The following is a 15,860-nucleotide window of genomic DNA, read 5'->3' on the forward strand; positions in this document are numbered from 1 at the left end:
TATCCCGACGAGCCATATGAGCTAGTAGTTTGCTGGGTCGATCGCCTTTGCCATATCTCGGTGCTGGGGTATCAAAGAACTTTATCTTCCGCTCGGCATGCTTGCTAAAGGAGTCGAGCGATTCATAAATATTGCCTAGTCTAGCTATTGGGGGATCCTCCCGTCAACCTGCGTTCCAGTTCCTTCCGCCAGTTCACCCATTTCGCTATGTCACGCCAAATTGTCTTAAGGACTCCAAACTCTGTGGACATCGCTATCCCACGTATGTACTCTTGGAAGGATTCCCAGAGAGTGCTGGTCAAAGACACAGAGCCAGCATTTATTTGAAAGAAGGCTTCTCCATAGGCATCCATAGTGGATGCAAACGCCCTATCTAGCAGCGCCTGTGATTTAAAACGCTAGTTATTCCAGGGTGTGGGAGAGCGGTCACTGTCAGGCATATGCCAGTCTGGGAGTGGTCAGAGTAGATTCTGGGGAGCATGAAGGTCTTGACTACCCCCAAATCAACACATTGTAAGTGAGCCACATGGCAATACGGGGGGTGGGGGGGAGGAGTCATCATCATGGACTGACGAGTGGCATGAGTAGGTGCGATCACTAACATGCATCACTCTCCAGGCATTAACCATACCCAGAGAATGCATACCTTTATTAATCGTGTGGGCTGCTTGCAACAAGGGCCTCTGGGAAGGGTGTGGATCTGTCTAGGAGCAGGTCAAGGATCGTGTGGAAGTCTCTCTCCCCCCTCCCACACAGAATCGGGACCAGTGGATACTGCGCATGTTTGTCGATAACATCAACGTAAAATTGGTGCTCATCCACATTAGGGCCATAGACATTCAACATTAACATCTCCCTACCAGCCATGACTCCGTATAGCATCACATATCTCTAAAGTGGATCAATATCAACGTGTCTGCGCTGGAACGCAAGAGACTTATGTACTAGAATCATGACCCCTCCCCCCTAGATTGGGTGGAATATGAGGTGTAGAATAGTTTCCCACCCCATTGCCTGGCATATCCCTCACATATCGCAGAGAGTGCATGAGTTTCTTGTAAACGAAGGCTTTGTGTCTAGCTACATAGGAGGTGCATCTTGCGTCGCTTAATGTGATTCCCCAGGCCACATCCGTTCCAACTAAGGTACATCACCCCATCTCAACACAATCAGTAATATTCTGCATCTCCCCAGGAACCCTTCACTATCGGTCCCCATATTTGGTTCCTTCATGGACCCTGCCACCTTGTTGATCGTTACTCCAATGCATGTCAAATATGGTTTTCTCTCTTAACACCTCAATCCCGCCCTCTTCCAAACTTGGGAAACAATTCCCTTGCAACAACCCAACAGCCGGCCATGGGGGCGGGGGGGGTGTTGTACCTGTAGCGGACAGGGAAGCAGGCAGGGGTCTTAAGAGTGGGCCTTGGGACGGGGCCCGGCAAAGGCTGCCGGCTCTCCCATAAGTCGAGTTAACTAAAAGCCCGGCCAATCAGGATCAGCAACAAAAGGCACCAGGCAGTCCGGTGCATGCGGCCATGATGTAATGGCTACACAACGGTAGAAGAGGCGGCGATGCAGGTACTAAAATAAAGCAAAGTCTTAGTGTGCTCCAAATCAGGCAAATTGTTTAAGGTGCAGCGAGTGCTCCGCTGCTCGATTCAAATTGTAATAACAGTTATATTAAATTTGAAATGTCACGCTCGATCGCGCTTTCCTGATTTAAGCCCCCATGGTTTATCTTCGTGCCGGGTGGTGAAAGGCATCCTCCGGTCTCCCGATAGTAGGGGAGATGAGCAGGGCCACCAGGACCCTGCTAGTGCAAATGGAATTTTCTATCGCGTAGATGCTTTTTCTGCTGCTGAGAAGTCTGGGTAAATGTGGATTCTGCTCGATACCAGCATCAGATCCCCTTGTTCACGGGCAGCTTGGAGAATAGCATCTCGATCCCAGCAGTTTAGTATACAAGCAATGATTGGACGTGGGGGGCGCTCCAGGTTTTGGGGCCAAGGATCTATGTGCACGCTCAATGGCGAATTGGGGTGACAGTGCCGGTTCACCCAGGAGTGGTAGCAGGGTTGTTTATATTGTTGTAGCGAGGATTCAGTGTTGCTCTCAGGGACCACGATGATGCAGATATTATTCCGTTGGGATCTCAATTCCAGGTCATCGTTCCTTTCCACCTGGAGCACTCTTCTGGTGAGCGTAGGGAGTTCCGCTCTGAGTACAGATAATCCATCTTCCACCGTCCCCACTCTAGTCTTGGCTTCTTCCAGACGTTGACCCGTCTTATCCATACGTGTCTTGGTCATATCGTCCAGTTTACTATGTACCTTGGCAAACCCCTCCTGCATGCATGCCATCATTTGCTGGGTCTCTGTAAACTCCGTTGGTATGGGAATAGCTGGAGTCAAGGCTGTAGATTTGGTATACCGATTCATGGAGCGCTGGTTCTTGGAATTCCCTTTAGTCATCTTTTGCGGTATGACAAGGGGCGGGCCTTTCTGACGAAGTGGTTGCCAGTAGCAGGTGGGATGTTACGTGCTGGCGGTGGCAGTGTGTCAACAGGTTAAGGTGTGGATGTCACAAACTCCAATTTGTCTCCAGGCACCAACCCTCCCCACCCCCTGCCCCAGGGAATCACACTGGTCACACAGATGGATTTATGCACACATCCCAGAAGCATGACAGTATTGCCAGTAATCGTGGTGGCCACAGGAACAGGTGGCAGAGCAGCAGACCGCACCCCAATAGGTGATCCAGGTGTGTGTGCAGTGTCCCTCACAGAGAGACTTGGGGAGTGATGCAGCAAGTCAGGTGCGTTAGTCGCTGAAGCTGGCGTATTAGTCTGCAGGTAGGTATGGGAGGGGAGGTCAATCTTACAAGATCTGCGCAGTTTTGCATGCAAGGACTCCGAGTCAGGGACGCCTCAGTAGAGGGGCCAGTGCAGTTTGGATGTGGCCAGCCGTTGGCTCAAGTGTTCTGGCACGGATAAGGGCCGACGGCCGCCCTCCCTTAGTGCAAATACCGCCATAGGCAGCAGACCGTACCCCCAACTGGTGGTGGTCCAAGGGGGTGTGCGGTGTCCCTCACAGGGAGTATAGTGGAGCGCTGCAGGACGTGGTGCATGTGTCGCGCCCAGCCCTGCGCAGTAGTCTGCCTACGGGTGTGGGGCCCCAAGCCCAAGTATTGTGTGGGCAAAAGGATTTTGCCAATAACTGCACAATCAGGTCCACAAGGTATCCCCCACAGTCAGGGATGCCCCAGTCCACCAGCAAGTGCAGTGTCGGAGGTGGCAAGCCTCTGGTCAAAGTGCTTCGACTAGCAAGGGGGGCAACGACCGCCCTACCACAGTGCAATCGCTGCCATTGGCGCACCAGCAGGGAGTCGGCCAGCCGTGAGGCAGCCGAGTCGCATAGTGCGACAGAGCCAAACGGGCCGCAGCTCCTCCCATTGATAGTCTGCTTCAGGATGGCAGCCGCTCACTCCTCACCTCATATATCGCCGATCGGAGCAGTAAATATTTCAGAATGTGGGTGAGCCAGTAAGGATGCTGTGGATCACGCCATTTTTACAGGAAAATGCATGTGGAAGCTCTTTTCACGTTGGTGGCTCTCGCCATGTGCGGAGCTCTAAACACGAGCCGCCATCTTGGTTGCTGTGCATCCCCCCCACCCCGCATTGCACCGCACTGCTGCTTTTTTCACATGCATGTCAAGCCACTCCAGGATCTTCTTGCCAATATGACTTCCACCATTATGCCGATGAAACCCAGTCATTTTTTAAAGCTACCGGCAATCTTGCTGATGACAACAACACATTGTCTAATATCGTGACTTGGGTGAAGACTTGAATGCCCAATAACTGGCTTAGTTTCAACACTAAGACTGAACGTCTCCTGGTTCATTCTCATTCCATTACTCAATCTCCATCTCCACTGCCCTCCTCCTTCAGCTATGAAGCTTGTACCCTTCCCACAGTAAACACGTTTAAATCACTAGGTATTTAGACTTCTCATTAGATTAATAAAAAAACAGACCGTTAGCTCTACCTCCAATTAAGATTATTCAAGCATATTTGTCTTTTTTTTCTCAATACTATCTGGCTGTGATAGCTCGTGCCATCATCTGTACAAAGTTCAGAGTTGTGAATAATCCACTCCAAGCAATAAAGGGAAGGGTTTATTTCCAGAGGTAGGTAGGTACAACAGCAGCTCACAGGCCCCCAGTGTCCAGCTACCCCTTCAACAAGGCACATTCTAGTTGGAATCCTGGGGTCAGGGCATTCTGAATTTATGACATAGCATTACAACACAGATTTCAACTCACTCTATGGCGGTCCTCCAAAATCAGTCACAAATTACAAATCCTTCAAAAGAATACCACAAGAAATGTAGTGAACCTCCCCATCCATGCTTGCATCATTCCCATTGGCGACAATAGCATTGGCAGCCAGCTCCTGCTATGATTGTGTTCAAAATAAACACTGTGCCTTCATCAACGTATCCACTGAAAGACACCCAAGCTATTTAACGAGCAGACTGCTTCTTGACCCCTACCATCCATCGTGCCTCCACTTTAATGTTGCCTACTCCAGCTAGATTTAAATTAAACCTAGTCTGGTGAAAGAAGCTTTTCTGTCTACGGTAAAAGTCCCTGGAACAAGATTCCAGAGTCACACATAACTGAACCTAATCTTTATACATTTCAGAAACCCTCAAAAACCTAGTTCTTTTATAAATATCTGTCAATTTGAAACAGATTTGTATCACAGTTTGTGGGTGCTTTTTGCTTAGTTTGTATTTTGACTACTGAGTAGAATGTTCCATGTTTCTTAAAACGGTCATCTTTATTTACAAGGCTGCTCCAGAAACCCCAGCAACCAACCTCACCCCAGCACCTCTTATGAGTGCAACATCACACTAGCTCACCCCAGTGCCCTCACCACTCAACCTCCAGCATCTCACATCAGCACCCTCCCCCCGCTCCCTTCGTCCAACCTCGCCTTGGGACCTTATCACGTCACCCCAACACCCAACCTCACATCAGTACCACACCATCCAACATCAACTAAGCATCTCATACCAGCCACCATCACCCAAACCAATGGTGTAGCTGCGACCTCCAAAGCCCCTGAGGTGCAGGGGGAGGTTGAGGCTGCTCCGTGTCCTGGGAGTCCCCGGTACAGCCCTTACAGGGATAGTGCTAGGCTGGTGCTGACTGCAGTGGCGTACTTGTGGGAGCGGGCCACTTTTTTACACTGCTTCAGTGAAGGACACACTGCTCATAATTCAAGTGGCTGAAGGGTGACGAGAAGCGGGTTCACAATTACAATTAAGCCATTAACTCTCAGAAGACTGCTTTGAAATAACAACTCAGGAACTTTGAGTGCAAAGGTTGATGGTATGGCTTGATAAGATAGCACAAAGAGATCCCAGTATGATGTGTTTTGGGCAGAAGCGGGTAGTAATGGCATGGCCATGAGCAGCAAATTGTTGAGTAAATAACTAAACACACCTACAAGCTTTGTGTCCTTCATTTGCCATCTCCCCCTAGCTGTAATGCAATAGTTCCAGCTAATAGATGGCGCTTTAGCACCACCTAATAGTCAAAACTAAAAAGGAGTGGCAGGATGATTCTGGAGAGTGCATGAGAAGAAGCACTGCATTGGTAGGTCTGCACATGTGCACCAGGTTCATTCAGGAATCATCTTTTGCTGTTCCCCATCTCTTTCCCCATTTCCTGGCTGACATCCTATGAAGAAATGGTGATAGGACACATGTGTAGGATGGTGTTGAAATATAGCATCTTTAACCTTGTAAGCTGCCTGCACAGTGGGTCATGAAAGGCCCCCTATTCCTTGTTTTCGCCTACCCATCTTTCCCCAAAACTGCTTTGAAGCAGCCTTTTGCAAAGCAATCCTTATAAAACATCAAAAATATAAATACTTATCACCATCAATTTTCTAAAACACTTGCCAGTCCTTGTGATAATGTAAGGGCCGATAAATATGTTTGTAGCATGAAGGACCTACATACTAATAATTGATAAGAGTGCTAGTAGAGGTAATGCATCCATCATTGGCACATTTCTTCTGTTAAGAACTAGTTCATTAAAACAAAAAGAAATACATAGCTATTCAGAACCATGCTGCTTTGTAAAACTATTGAACAGATGTGTATACAAGAACTGATAGTCAGATTAGGTCAGGGTCAGCTGCTTTAGCAGGCTATAGTAATAAATACCTTGAACATGGTTTTACTTTGACATTGAGAATTTACTAAAAAGAACACATTTGATTTGGAATTAAATCCATCAGTCGGATATTACTAAACAAAACAATGTCTCTCAAATATATAACTTTTAAGTGCAATCCCTATTGAAAGGTTTAACAGCGTTACATGCGTCTATTCCATTTTACAGAAAATATACAAGTTATGTTCTTTGCATACAATTGAAAGAAATCCAATATCAAAATGGTGTTCATCAACAAATTATTCTAACATCATCCAGCACACTTGTACATTTCCAAAAGCTGATTACTTGTGTCATAATCAGCAAATCATCCTTAAATCATCTGAAACTTAACAGAGCATTATGCTCTCAAAGTAATCAGGAAGAAAGCTTCCTGAAATTATGCTCTTCCTAGTAATCAGTAAGTCATCCCCAAATCACGAGTAACAATTCTGAAATATTTTCTGATGACTTTAAGACCTCGATGACATCTGATGTGAGAATGGCCTCTAATGCAGTTCAATGATCGGATGACTCCAGGATGATCTCTAATGTCATCCTTTTGGACCAGAGCTGCTGTGCGCGGGTGCAGCAATGAAGTTATGAGGCGCACACAGGCTGGGATCCTGTGCAAAGCCTCAAATTCAACATTACTCTTGTTTAATCAGCCATCTACAGCTAAGAAATTAGGACTTTAATGCTTCAGCGTGGTTCACAGTATTTTATGTGAATACCTGCAAACATGAATGCTGTGACTTGCCGACTGATCCTCTCCACTCCCTGAAATTCACAAAACCGCAGAACTTAATGCGCATCCCTCAAGGTGCAGAAGCCACACAAAGTACCCGACTTTTTTTGTCTCTTGGAAATGAAAATGGCAAGTCACTGCAATCAAGATATCATGATTACCTGGTTCTATTCCCCTGTTGTTGACGACTGTTGAAACTAATAATCATTAAAACAAAAAAAAAAAGAAGAAAAAAAATTGGCGGTCTTTTGTTTTGCTTTCAGAGAAGACATTGAGCTGTGTGCACAGGAGCTCCTGCCTGCTGAAATATTACAGGATACATACAATCTGAGTGGCAAGGCCAGTTCCAAGAGCATGCATGCTAAAACTTTGAAGACTTATCTCTGCAGCAGGAGTATGCAAAAATGTGAAAATGTCACTGTTTAAATGTGATTTTGTGGTTTATAATTTAAGACATTGTAGCATTCACTGACCCCTTGGGAATAGAAATGGCAGATAATTGGGTATTAATGCCATTGCGAATTTTAATACTTACATGCCTAATGATAAGCCACAACCATGTATAAAGTTATAGAATTTTAAGAAATATAATTCTCACTGAAAAGCGTGAAAAAAAAATGGTGGAAGGGCGAAACAAGGTCCCACAACTGTGAGGATTGGACTGCTATGCTCTACATAAAATATATAATCTGCCCATGTGATTAGTTATTGTGCCACGGCTGTACAAATGTGTAAATTATGTTATGACTGATTTTGGTCAAAAAGGACTGTGGGAAGGCTTTGTACATCGTAAAGTACAACCCCTAAACTAAGTCACATCCTAGAGGAGGCAACCAACATTGATTGTCCAATCCAGTTTTTGAGGCGTTCTTAGCTAAGCCTGCCCCACCATACACTATGATGTCACTATGCCTTATAAAATGAGCCCCTAGCAGAACTCTAGACAGACCCTCTCCTGAATTCCTGCGCTGCATTCCTGATCTTCATTCATCTTGCTGAATCCAGATTTTCCCTACCAGGCCAAAGCATTCCTGACCCTGTCAGTCTAGAAATCTAATTCGAGACCGCAAACTTATTTTGGTGGCCGTGGGCCAATCGTCTCATGCACGATACGACAAATATAGGTTTTCGAGTGTTCTAATGAACAGCCATTTTGATGTAACAAGAATCGCCATTTTGTTTTCTAACCATTGCTCATTGCTTTCTGTTCCTATTGCTTCGCAGTATATTTTCCGCTTACACTCCTCGACTGTGGAACATTGCTGTCTGTATATGAAAAGGACAAGGCCACAGGGCTGAGAGAATCGCTGAAACACAAACGTAGGCAGCGCCAGGAAGAATGCCCGGCTCCCTCCTTAATGTAGCCTTGAAGCAGAGCCGCAGGGCATTTAATCATTTCACAGCTGCCAGCCAGTCTCGTTATATGGTAGAATATGTTAGAATAATACTGCTAAAGGCTTGAATTATGCTTTTCTAACGGCCCCCCTTTCCGAGCCCGCTAGAGCATGTCGGCTCCCAATTGATAGATAGCAAGGTCTGGAATGCAACTCCCTCTGTATGTAGTTCGCTTCCAAGAACAGAAGCGCCATGTTCTATTCAATAACCGAAAGATGCCTACGCACTCACAGATTGCAAATTGTTACTAGAATAGATGTTTGAGGGTGTCATAGTGGTCGGAGATGTCCATCATCACACCAAGTTCAAAGAAACCCAATGAAGAGGGGTGTTAACCATGTCATAGCTGATTGTTTGATATGCATTTTGTATATATGTAACTGATGTACGTAATTCGCTCTCTTGCGTCCCTCGAGGTCTAGAGATACACGTTGCGGGGCGTTGAGACCGAGTTGGCCAACTGAGACTTTTGCTTTGCAATAAAACCCTAGCTTTGGGAATACAACCTCATGTCTGGCGTCTCTATCGTGTGTGGTGACTCACCTTGTTTCCAAAGACGTCAGGGTCCCTTAAGGGCCCCTTTCAGCCCTATTCCAGAGCCCACTGCAAAACCCAAGCATAGCCGATTCCTACTCCAGCAAGGCCATTGATCCAGAAAAAAAACACTCATATCCCATTAACAAAAAGGGGAAAGCAGTGGTACCCTTTGCATCCTGAAATCAGACTGGCTTGCTGCCCACTACATGCATGCCCGCTGACCTCTAGTATCCAGTGTAACAAAAAGAGAAGTGTAAACACCAAGCACACTGAGCTATCTTTATCACGTAAGTTAGTATAGGTTGAATATTTTAACTCTTTGGAACAAAGAGGGTTATTGTTAGGATGATTCAAGGTGCAGGGGAGAAAGTTGGCAGCCCTGGCATATGGGCTGTACATACAAACCAAGACAAAATAAGTTTGCACTCTGGTAACTCGCGTCCCCTGCACACTATATATGGCTAAAAAAGCTCAATGGAATTATGTCTCATAAAAGAGATTCAGTATATATAAGGTAGACAGGTTTCATACAATTCAAAATATCTGTTTGTTTAGAAAAGGCTTTAGGCCAAATAATTTTGGTACGACTTCAAAATAAATTGTTCTTAAAGAGGATTTATTTTTCATGATGGATAAATTCTCTTCTTCAGGGACTGCAATAATTCATTCAACGATCAACAATTTTCTATAAATGCAAAGGAAATATGTACAATTATATCCAATAATTCAATTTTCAGAACAACTCATAGATTCAAGAGGTAACATTCATTGGTATCAACATTTTTGGAGGGTTTTCTTCAACCTACAAAAACCTCAATGTTAACTAATACCTTAGATTCCCTGTCTCATCATAACCAGAGACTGATTTCTTTTGTCATTCGTATCCACATTGTTAAGAAAAACAATTCGGCGTTAGCCAATCCCATAATTTCATTGTATGATTTGCTTTCATGTACCCGTTTTCAGCTTTCTAAAATGCTAGCGCCATCTCTTTATTAATTTTGTCTTGTGTAAATCCTAAGCCCCTAGTCATATTTTCAGTGATCAGAATAGTTTCCACTTAGGGTTGGACGCTGGGGTGATAAGGTTGAAGTTTCGATTCAACCTTGGATCTTACTGTGTCCCTCTTTGGCAGTGTAGTCTGAATAGTCTAATCGAAAGTAAACCTGTTCTTGTCTCAACTGATCTTTCTTTCCCATTTCACGTCTTCATTTAACTCAAATCGACCCTTTTTCTATCTTGCATATCTCATCCAGTTTTTTAGCTAGATACCTCCTTTCACTGCTGTCTTGTCCCTGTGATATATATCTTTCCCCCAGCCCAAAAACCGCATTGCAAATCAGAGTATTTCACCCGTTTTTCATAGAAATCGTTTATGGCATTTCAAATGGGAATTAGGTAAATTGCAAGTTTTCCAAGGTGTCATTTGGCTGCAGCATGTTCTAAACTTTCCACTTGTATGCCTTTTGCTGATCCCTTGCCTTGTGATTGCCTTGCCTTGTGATTGCCAGTGATGCAACATACATCCTATCCTGATAAAACATATGTATATTATAATTTAACCATAGATTCATTATTAGTTGAAATTAGAGTGTTATTTTCGGCCTTTGCAAAGGGTTTAAAAAAAAATCCGAATTTTATTAATTGTGGGTTGAGGGAACATTGCAGAGGGAAATCCTAACTATCTATCCTAATTCTAAAAGTGCTCTTACTCACTTGTGCTTTGTACATGTTCTAGGAGAAGGTTAATTAAGTGCATTGCTTACATTTTCATCCCATATTGCTGCCCCATATTGCAATTGTATGATTTCTTTGAATTTTAAAAACAAATAAAATATTGTATTTTCACCAACCTACCTGATTCATGGTCCTTTGACACCCAGGGTATGAGCAAAAGGGGGTATGATACGAGTTGTATATGATCTCAAATTGAATTCACATAAAATAAAGAAAACGGCATCTCAGTTGTGCACTACATGCTAGGCTGAAACCAAGGTGTGTGTCGCCCGATTGAAATCCTTAACATGACCCAAGTGCTTTATAAAATCGGATGGGAAGCCAATGAGAATATGCATTGGAGGTGTGGAATGTAGAAGGGGGATGAAGTGAATGCTCACTATTGTACCGATTCTATATATACACAAGAGGTTTCAAAACAAATCATGTTTTTGTGTTAACTCTGCTGGGCAGTAAAGGTTTGTATTTCATATTGAATCTCTTAAAATGTTAAAACTTAATGAAGACATTAGAAAAGAGAAACATAAAGGAAGCCCTGCCTAGCTAGGAATCAATGCTGTGGAACTAGACCTCAGTCTCTCAACTTAACACTCAGCTGTTCAACATCTTCTTGGCTTCTCGCTGCCAAAGCAAACAAGTTGCACCAGCTTGAGCAGTTCACTATCCTCCAGTTGTCTATATAGCGTTCTCGCATGTCTACACCATTTACCATATGGTCCATTTTTACAGACATCTTTTCTCAACACCCTCCATTATCTCCCTAGGTTAGGGGTTCTGCAACATGCAGCTCTCCAGATTTTTTGGGCTACCACTCATAATTCCCACACTATTGACTGTGCTGGCTAGGGGTGGGGGAGTCCTAGCCCAACCATATGTTGAGCCCAAGGCTGCAGACCTCTGCCCCAAGACTTGGTGACCACCTTCTGCAACAACATTGTAAACGTACTTTCTTTCTGAAAGGAAAAAAAAGAATAAAAAGCATATTGGGACCTGGCGTATGGAGCTAACCCATCTGATCTCTCCAACGTTGGGCTAAAAAAATTAAAAATAAAAAAATAAAAACACAACTATGAACAACCATGTTCACAGGGAGCTTAAGGCTGCCCTCCCTGCACACCACACTAAGTCTCCTTTTACAACCAATCCCCACCCTTTCTACCCATTCCAGAAACTCAACCCCACAGGCACCCCTGCACTTAACTCACTGCCCACACTTCCCTCAGAGCCTCGCCTCCTCCTCCTCCCGATAACACCACATGCATGGGAACAAGGGACCCTCTGCCAAGCCCCTCTCATGGTGGCCATCTTGCGTCAGATAGCATGTCATTTGACAAACGGTCAGACAGCCAGGTACATCCATTCATAAAATATTTTTTTAATGTTCGGCCAATACTCTTAGTACTTCGGCATGCTTTCCCGGGGTACTAACACCAGGCATCAGGCCTCAGTGGGAACATCATTAGCACCCCAACATGCTTTCCACATGCTAATAATTTACTGGCCAAATATTTTTAAAATAAAGGTTCCCCTTTGATGAATGCCATGCACCCATTCACCAGTAACATCTCCTTAGAGTTGGGCGAGCCACGCTAGGCTCAGGGTTGCTCATCTCAAAGTGGTAAATTGAACAGGACCCTCATTTCGATCAAGTTGCCTGCTGAAACAACGGCCATGAGCCCTACTTGCTGCCGAACCCTTGATCATTCATCCTTTGAGAACAAGATTGTTACTGGCATTTTGTTTTCAACATGGGAATGAGGGTTTCATCACTAGGGGGAAATAAAATCTCTCCAAGACATCACAGAAGTGGGAAATAAAAATGAACAACTTCGGTCAGCTGCAAGAGCCTTCCCTGCAAAGGCAAATGTCGGCATTGCCCCTTTGATTAGTTATTAAATTCTCCTTGTGGAATTGGGGGCAGCCAATGCAGTGCTCAGCTTGTTCGCAAGCATTTAGCATTGCATCACACAAGAGAAGGACATAGTGAGCATTCTAGGAGTGCTTTATTCGTTCATGCTGATTACTATTATTATAGGAACCTTTAGTCGCCAAGCAACAAAGGCATACATGGCTAAACAAATTATACTTTGCCTTTAATTTAAAACAGATGTTTAGCAGTGACTTTCAGAGCTTTGATGTTTCTCAGGCCAAACATGCATTAAAATTTTAAAAGCCTTAATGTGCCAGTATGCAGACTTTTCTAAGTCTCAGAGTAAAATGTCTCTTTCCCTAGAATTGCCGTTTGGAGTGGACGACTTTGTGTACGATGCCAAGTTACGTCCCCTGTTGTAATTTAACAAGCTATGCGCAGCGCGCTCCCTTAGCGCTTAGAAAAGGTAGCTCTCCTGGACGTTCTTGTGCAAGAACGTTTCCATGTTAGCCATGTAACTGATTGGAGTGTAAAGCTTGGCGTCCCCTCAATCGCCACCGTCGCACACCAAGAAACTCAGGATTACTAAAGCGCATATTAAGCAGAAGTACAAGGATTGGTAGTATAAATCAAGGTTCTCGAGATCGGCCCGGCTGATACAAAGGCGGTGTATCTTGAGCTGAAACACTCCTTTGGTCAAGAAAAGTATTTAACACTTATTGAATACAGGGAGGCACGAATACAGGGAGGCACGAACCCCATTTTGAAAGTTAGACTAGGGATACTCCCACTCACGGTGGTCATAGGCTACAGAGGCAGAGGAGACAGGCTGCAAAATTTGTGAGAAAGGGGGTGAAGATTTAAAACACTTCTTATTTCTCTGCACCATGTACAGGAGTCTGCAGCATAAGTGGATTGCCTGCTTTATAAAAAATATAGTAAAACGAGTATCACGGTGGCACTAAAGTTCTTTTTATGCAACAAAAAGAAAGCCGAGCTGCAGGCTCAATCACAATTTTTGAAAAGAGCCTGGCTCCTAAGGAGGAAATCTTTTGTTTAATCGGCTTGTCACTTATTGGTTTTTTTTTTTTTATTTGATTGTTTTGACCTATTTACATCAATGACATTTTGTAATTAATCTGATGCGGGTCCGTTAGTTGAGATCTGATTTACTGAGGTTCTTAAGTTGCCTTTCTGCCAATTTTACCTGGACAAACTAATTTACAACTTTTAATTCTATCTTGTCTGTTTATTATGGTTTCTCATTTTTGTACATTTATGGCCATGTGCCAAAATAAAGTTTATTACTACTACTACTACTAGTAAAGCGTATTTGAGTTGACAAATAGCATCTTAAACAAAATCTATAATTCTTATCTGTGCCTCCATGTGTAAGGACAGCCAATGTCAATAGTGGGTGATTGAGTCACCCAGTTACATTTCATTACTATTTTTGCCATCATTAGGCGGTTACCTAATGTACCAGGGTGAATCATCGAAAAACGATACCATCAGTAAATTGCAGCAAAGCATTGTGTGTTACAAAGGTTACGGGGTAGATGGTCTGCTAGAGAGGGAGGTATTACACGGGGGAAAGGCCCACTAGGAGAGTGAAGTATTACAAAGACACAATGCAAAGAGTTACAGCGTGGAGGATGAGGGGATACAGCGGTCGAGATGATGCAGCTAGTTCAACAGCTGAAAACAGTGCAATGGCTAGGGGTCGTACTGTGCATAGGTTGAGATCTTGCAGAGGATGATAGTGATCCATAAGGAGAGAAAGAGAGAGCAAAGGGTAAGATCGTTCAAACGATGAGATGGTAGGGCACGTGAGATACTGTGCAGAGGAGGAGAATTTTCAGACCAGGGTACACGAGAGGCTGTCACATATTATGCACGAGCAAAGCGTGCCATTTCCGAATTCGTTGTTGCAGCCCACGTTAGGTGCCTCCCCCTATGTTAGTCTTTTGCCCCACATAAAGAACACGTTTTACACCAAGGCACCGGTTATTTATGGAAGATAGAAACATGGCGAGAGTGCTCGACTTCTCTTTATTGTACCCTTTTAGTCAATGTTCAGTGGTTGTTTTCTTGTTCTCAAACACCTGTTCCTCAGGCACTTGGGGCTCTGATTAATGACATGAGAGTTTGGGGCTTTCATGTTTGATTTAATTACAGTCTGCACATGAAGCATTACATTGCATAGGTGGTGTTCCTGGAGCATGTGGTAGCCATCACTTATTTGATTTGCAAAATATTTCAATTTTTACGGATTGATTTTCTTCGCTCAGTTGCCGTTTGGTCCTTGCATCCAGGGATAGACCCCGTGGTTCGGCTCAGCCCTCCCAATTAAATCCCTGCCTCTCTCAGACCTATAGCTCCTTGGCACTTCGCTGCCAAAGTAAGCCAGTTGCACCAGCATGACAGCATCAACTGTTTACTGTCCTCCAGCTCTCTACACGGTGTTCTCCCACCCGTTTGTACGATCTTTGCTGAACCAATTCTACTGTCTGCAAACGACACAGTAACCCACCTTCTGCAACATAAAACAAATAATGTACACCTGGGAACTGCACAGGTCCCCTCCAGAATATAGCTAATGCACATCATGAGGTAAAGCACAGCATTGTAAAATTGACCACTATACATGTAAAGCGATGGCTGCTATCGGGCGATTAGCTAAACTGTTAACCGCTTTCTTCAGAGAAACATAACATGCACACCTTCATCTGCCCAGACTCGAAAGGGGCACTTATACGCAGAAGGCTCCCGGACATGCCTATTAATCTCACTAGTAAACAAGAGACCGAGTTCTCTGACAGCGGAGCACCCACCTTCAAGAATTGAAGCCACGATCAGAAAAGGGTCGCTTTTGGAAGCCATGGCTGTTGGAGCTCTGCTCCTTGCAGTTCCTCCTCGGTACAGCTGGCGGTGCGTCTCTATAATCCTGCGTCTGGCAATTTAGCGGACACCGTTGGTTTGGCCGCGCCACAGCAGCTACCTTTACCGCCGATTTACCTCTTTAAACATGCAACGCTACACTTCCGCCTAGCAACCAGGGACCAGGAGACATAGCTTTGACAGGGCGTTAGGGACCAAGAAACAATTGCAGTGAAACTGACAACGGGCTAACGTCGGAAGCCCCTCTCTTTCGTCTACACCAGGCAATGCACTATAAGGTGGCCATATTAGAATGGAAGTAACGAGCTGGCAACACGCTGTAAACTAGTGCTGTATCCGTCTTATAAAGCATTTCGTTTTCATGTAAAGATTATTTTTAACGATTAGAAAATACAGCCTGACTGTTAGAAGTGCATTATATTGTTTTATATTCTATTTA

The 15,860-nt window shown here is 44.3% G+C and overlaps 1 protein-coding gene across 1 annotated transcript in view; it reads right to left on the minus strand.

Annotated features, from left to right (window-relative positions):
- CEP120 (centrosomal protein 120) overlaps positions 1 to 15,613 on the minus strand; it is a 1,008,936-nt gene extending 993,323 nt beyond the window's left edge. The window contains exon 1 of the mRNA XM_069625584.1: positions 15,355 to 15,613. Within this exon, the coding sequence (XP_069481685.1) occupies positions 15,355 to 15,403 (49 nt within the window). The 5' untranslated portion in view covers positions 15,404 to 15,613. The remainder of the gene's footprint in view (positions 1 to 15,354) is intronic.
- Positions 15,614 to 15,860: the final 247 nt, after the last annotated feature.

The sequence above is a fragment of the Ambystoma mexicanum genome, chromosome 6p (genome assembly GCF_040938575.1).
Source record: "Ambystoma mexicanum isolate Mex_15411 chromosome 6p, UKY_AmexF1_1, whole genome shotgun sequence".
NCBI classification, from domain to species: domain Eukaryota; kingdom Metazoa; phylum Chordata; class Amphibia; order Caudata; family Ambystomatidae; genus Ambystoma; species Ambystoma mexicanum.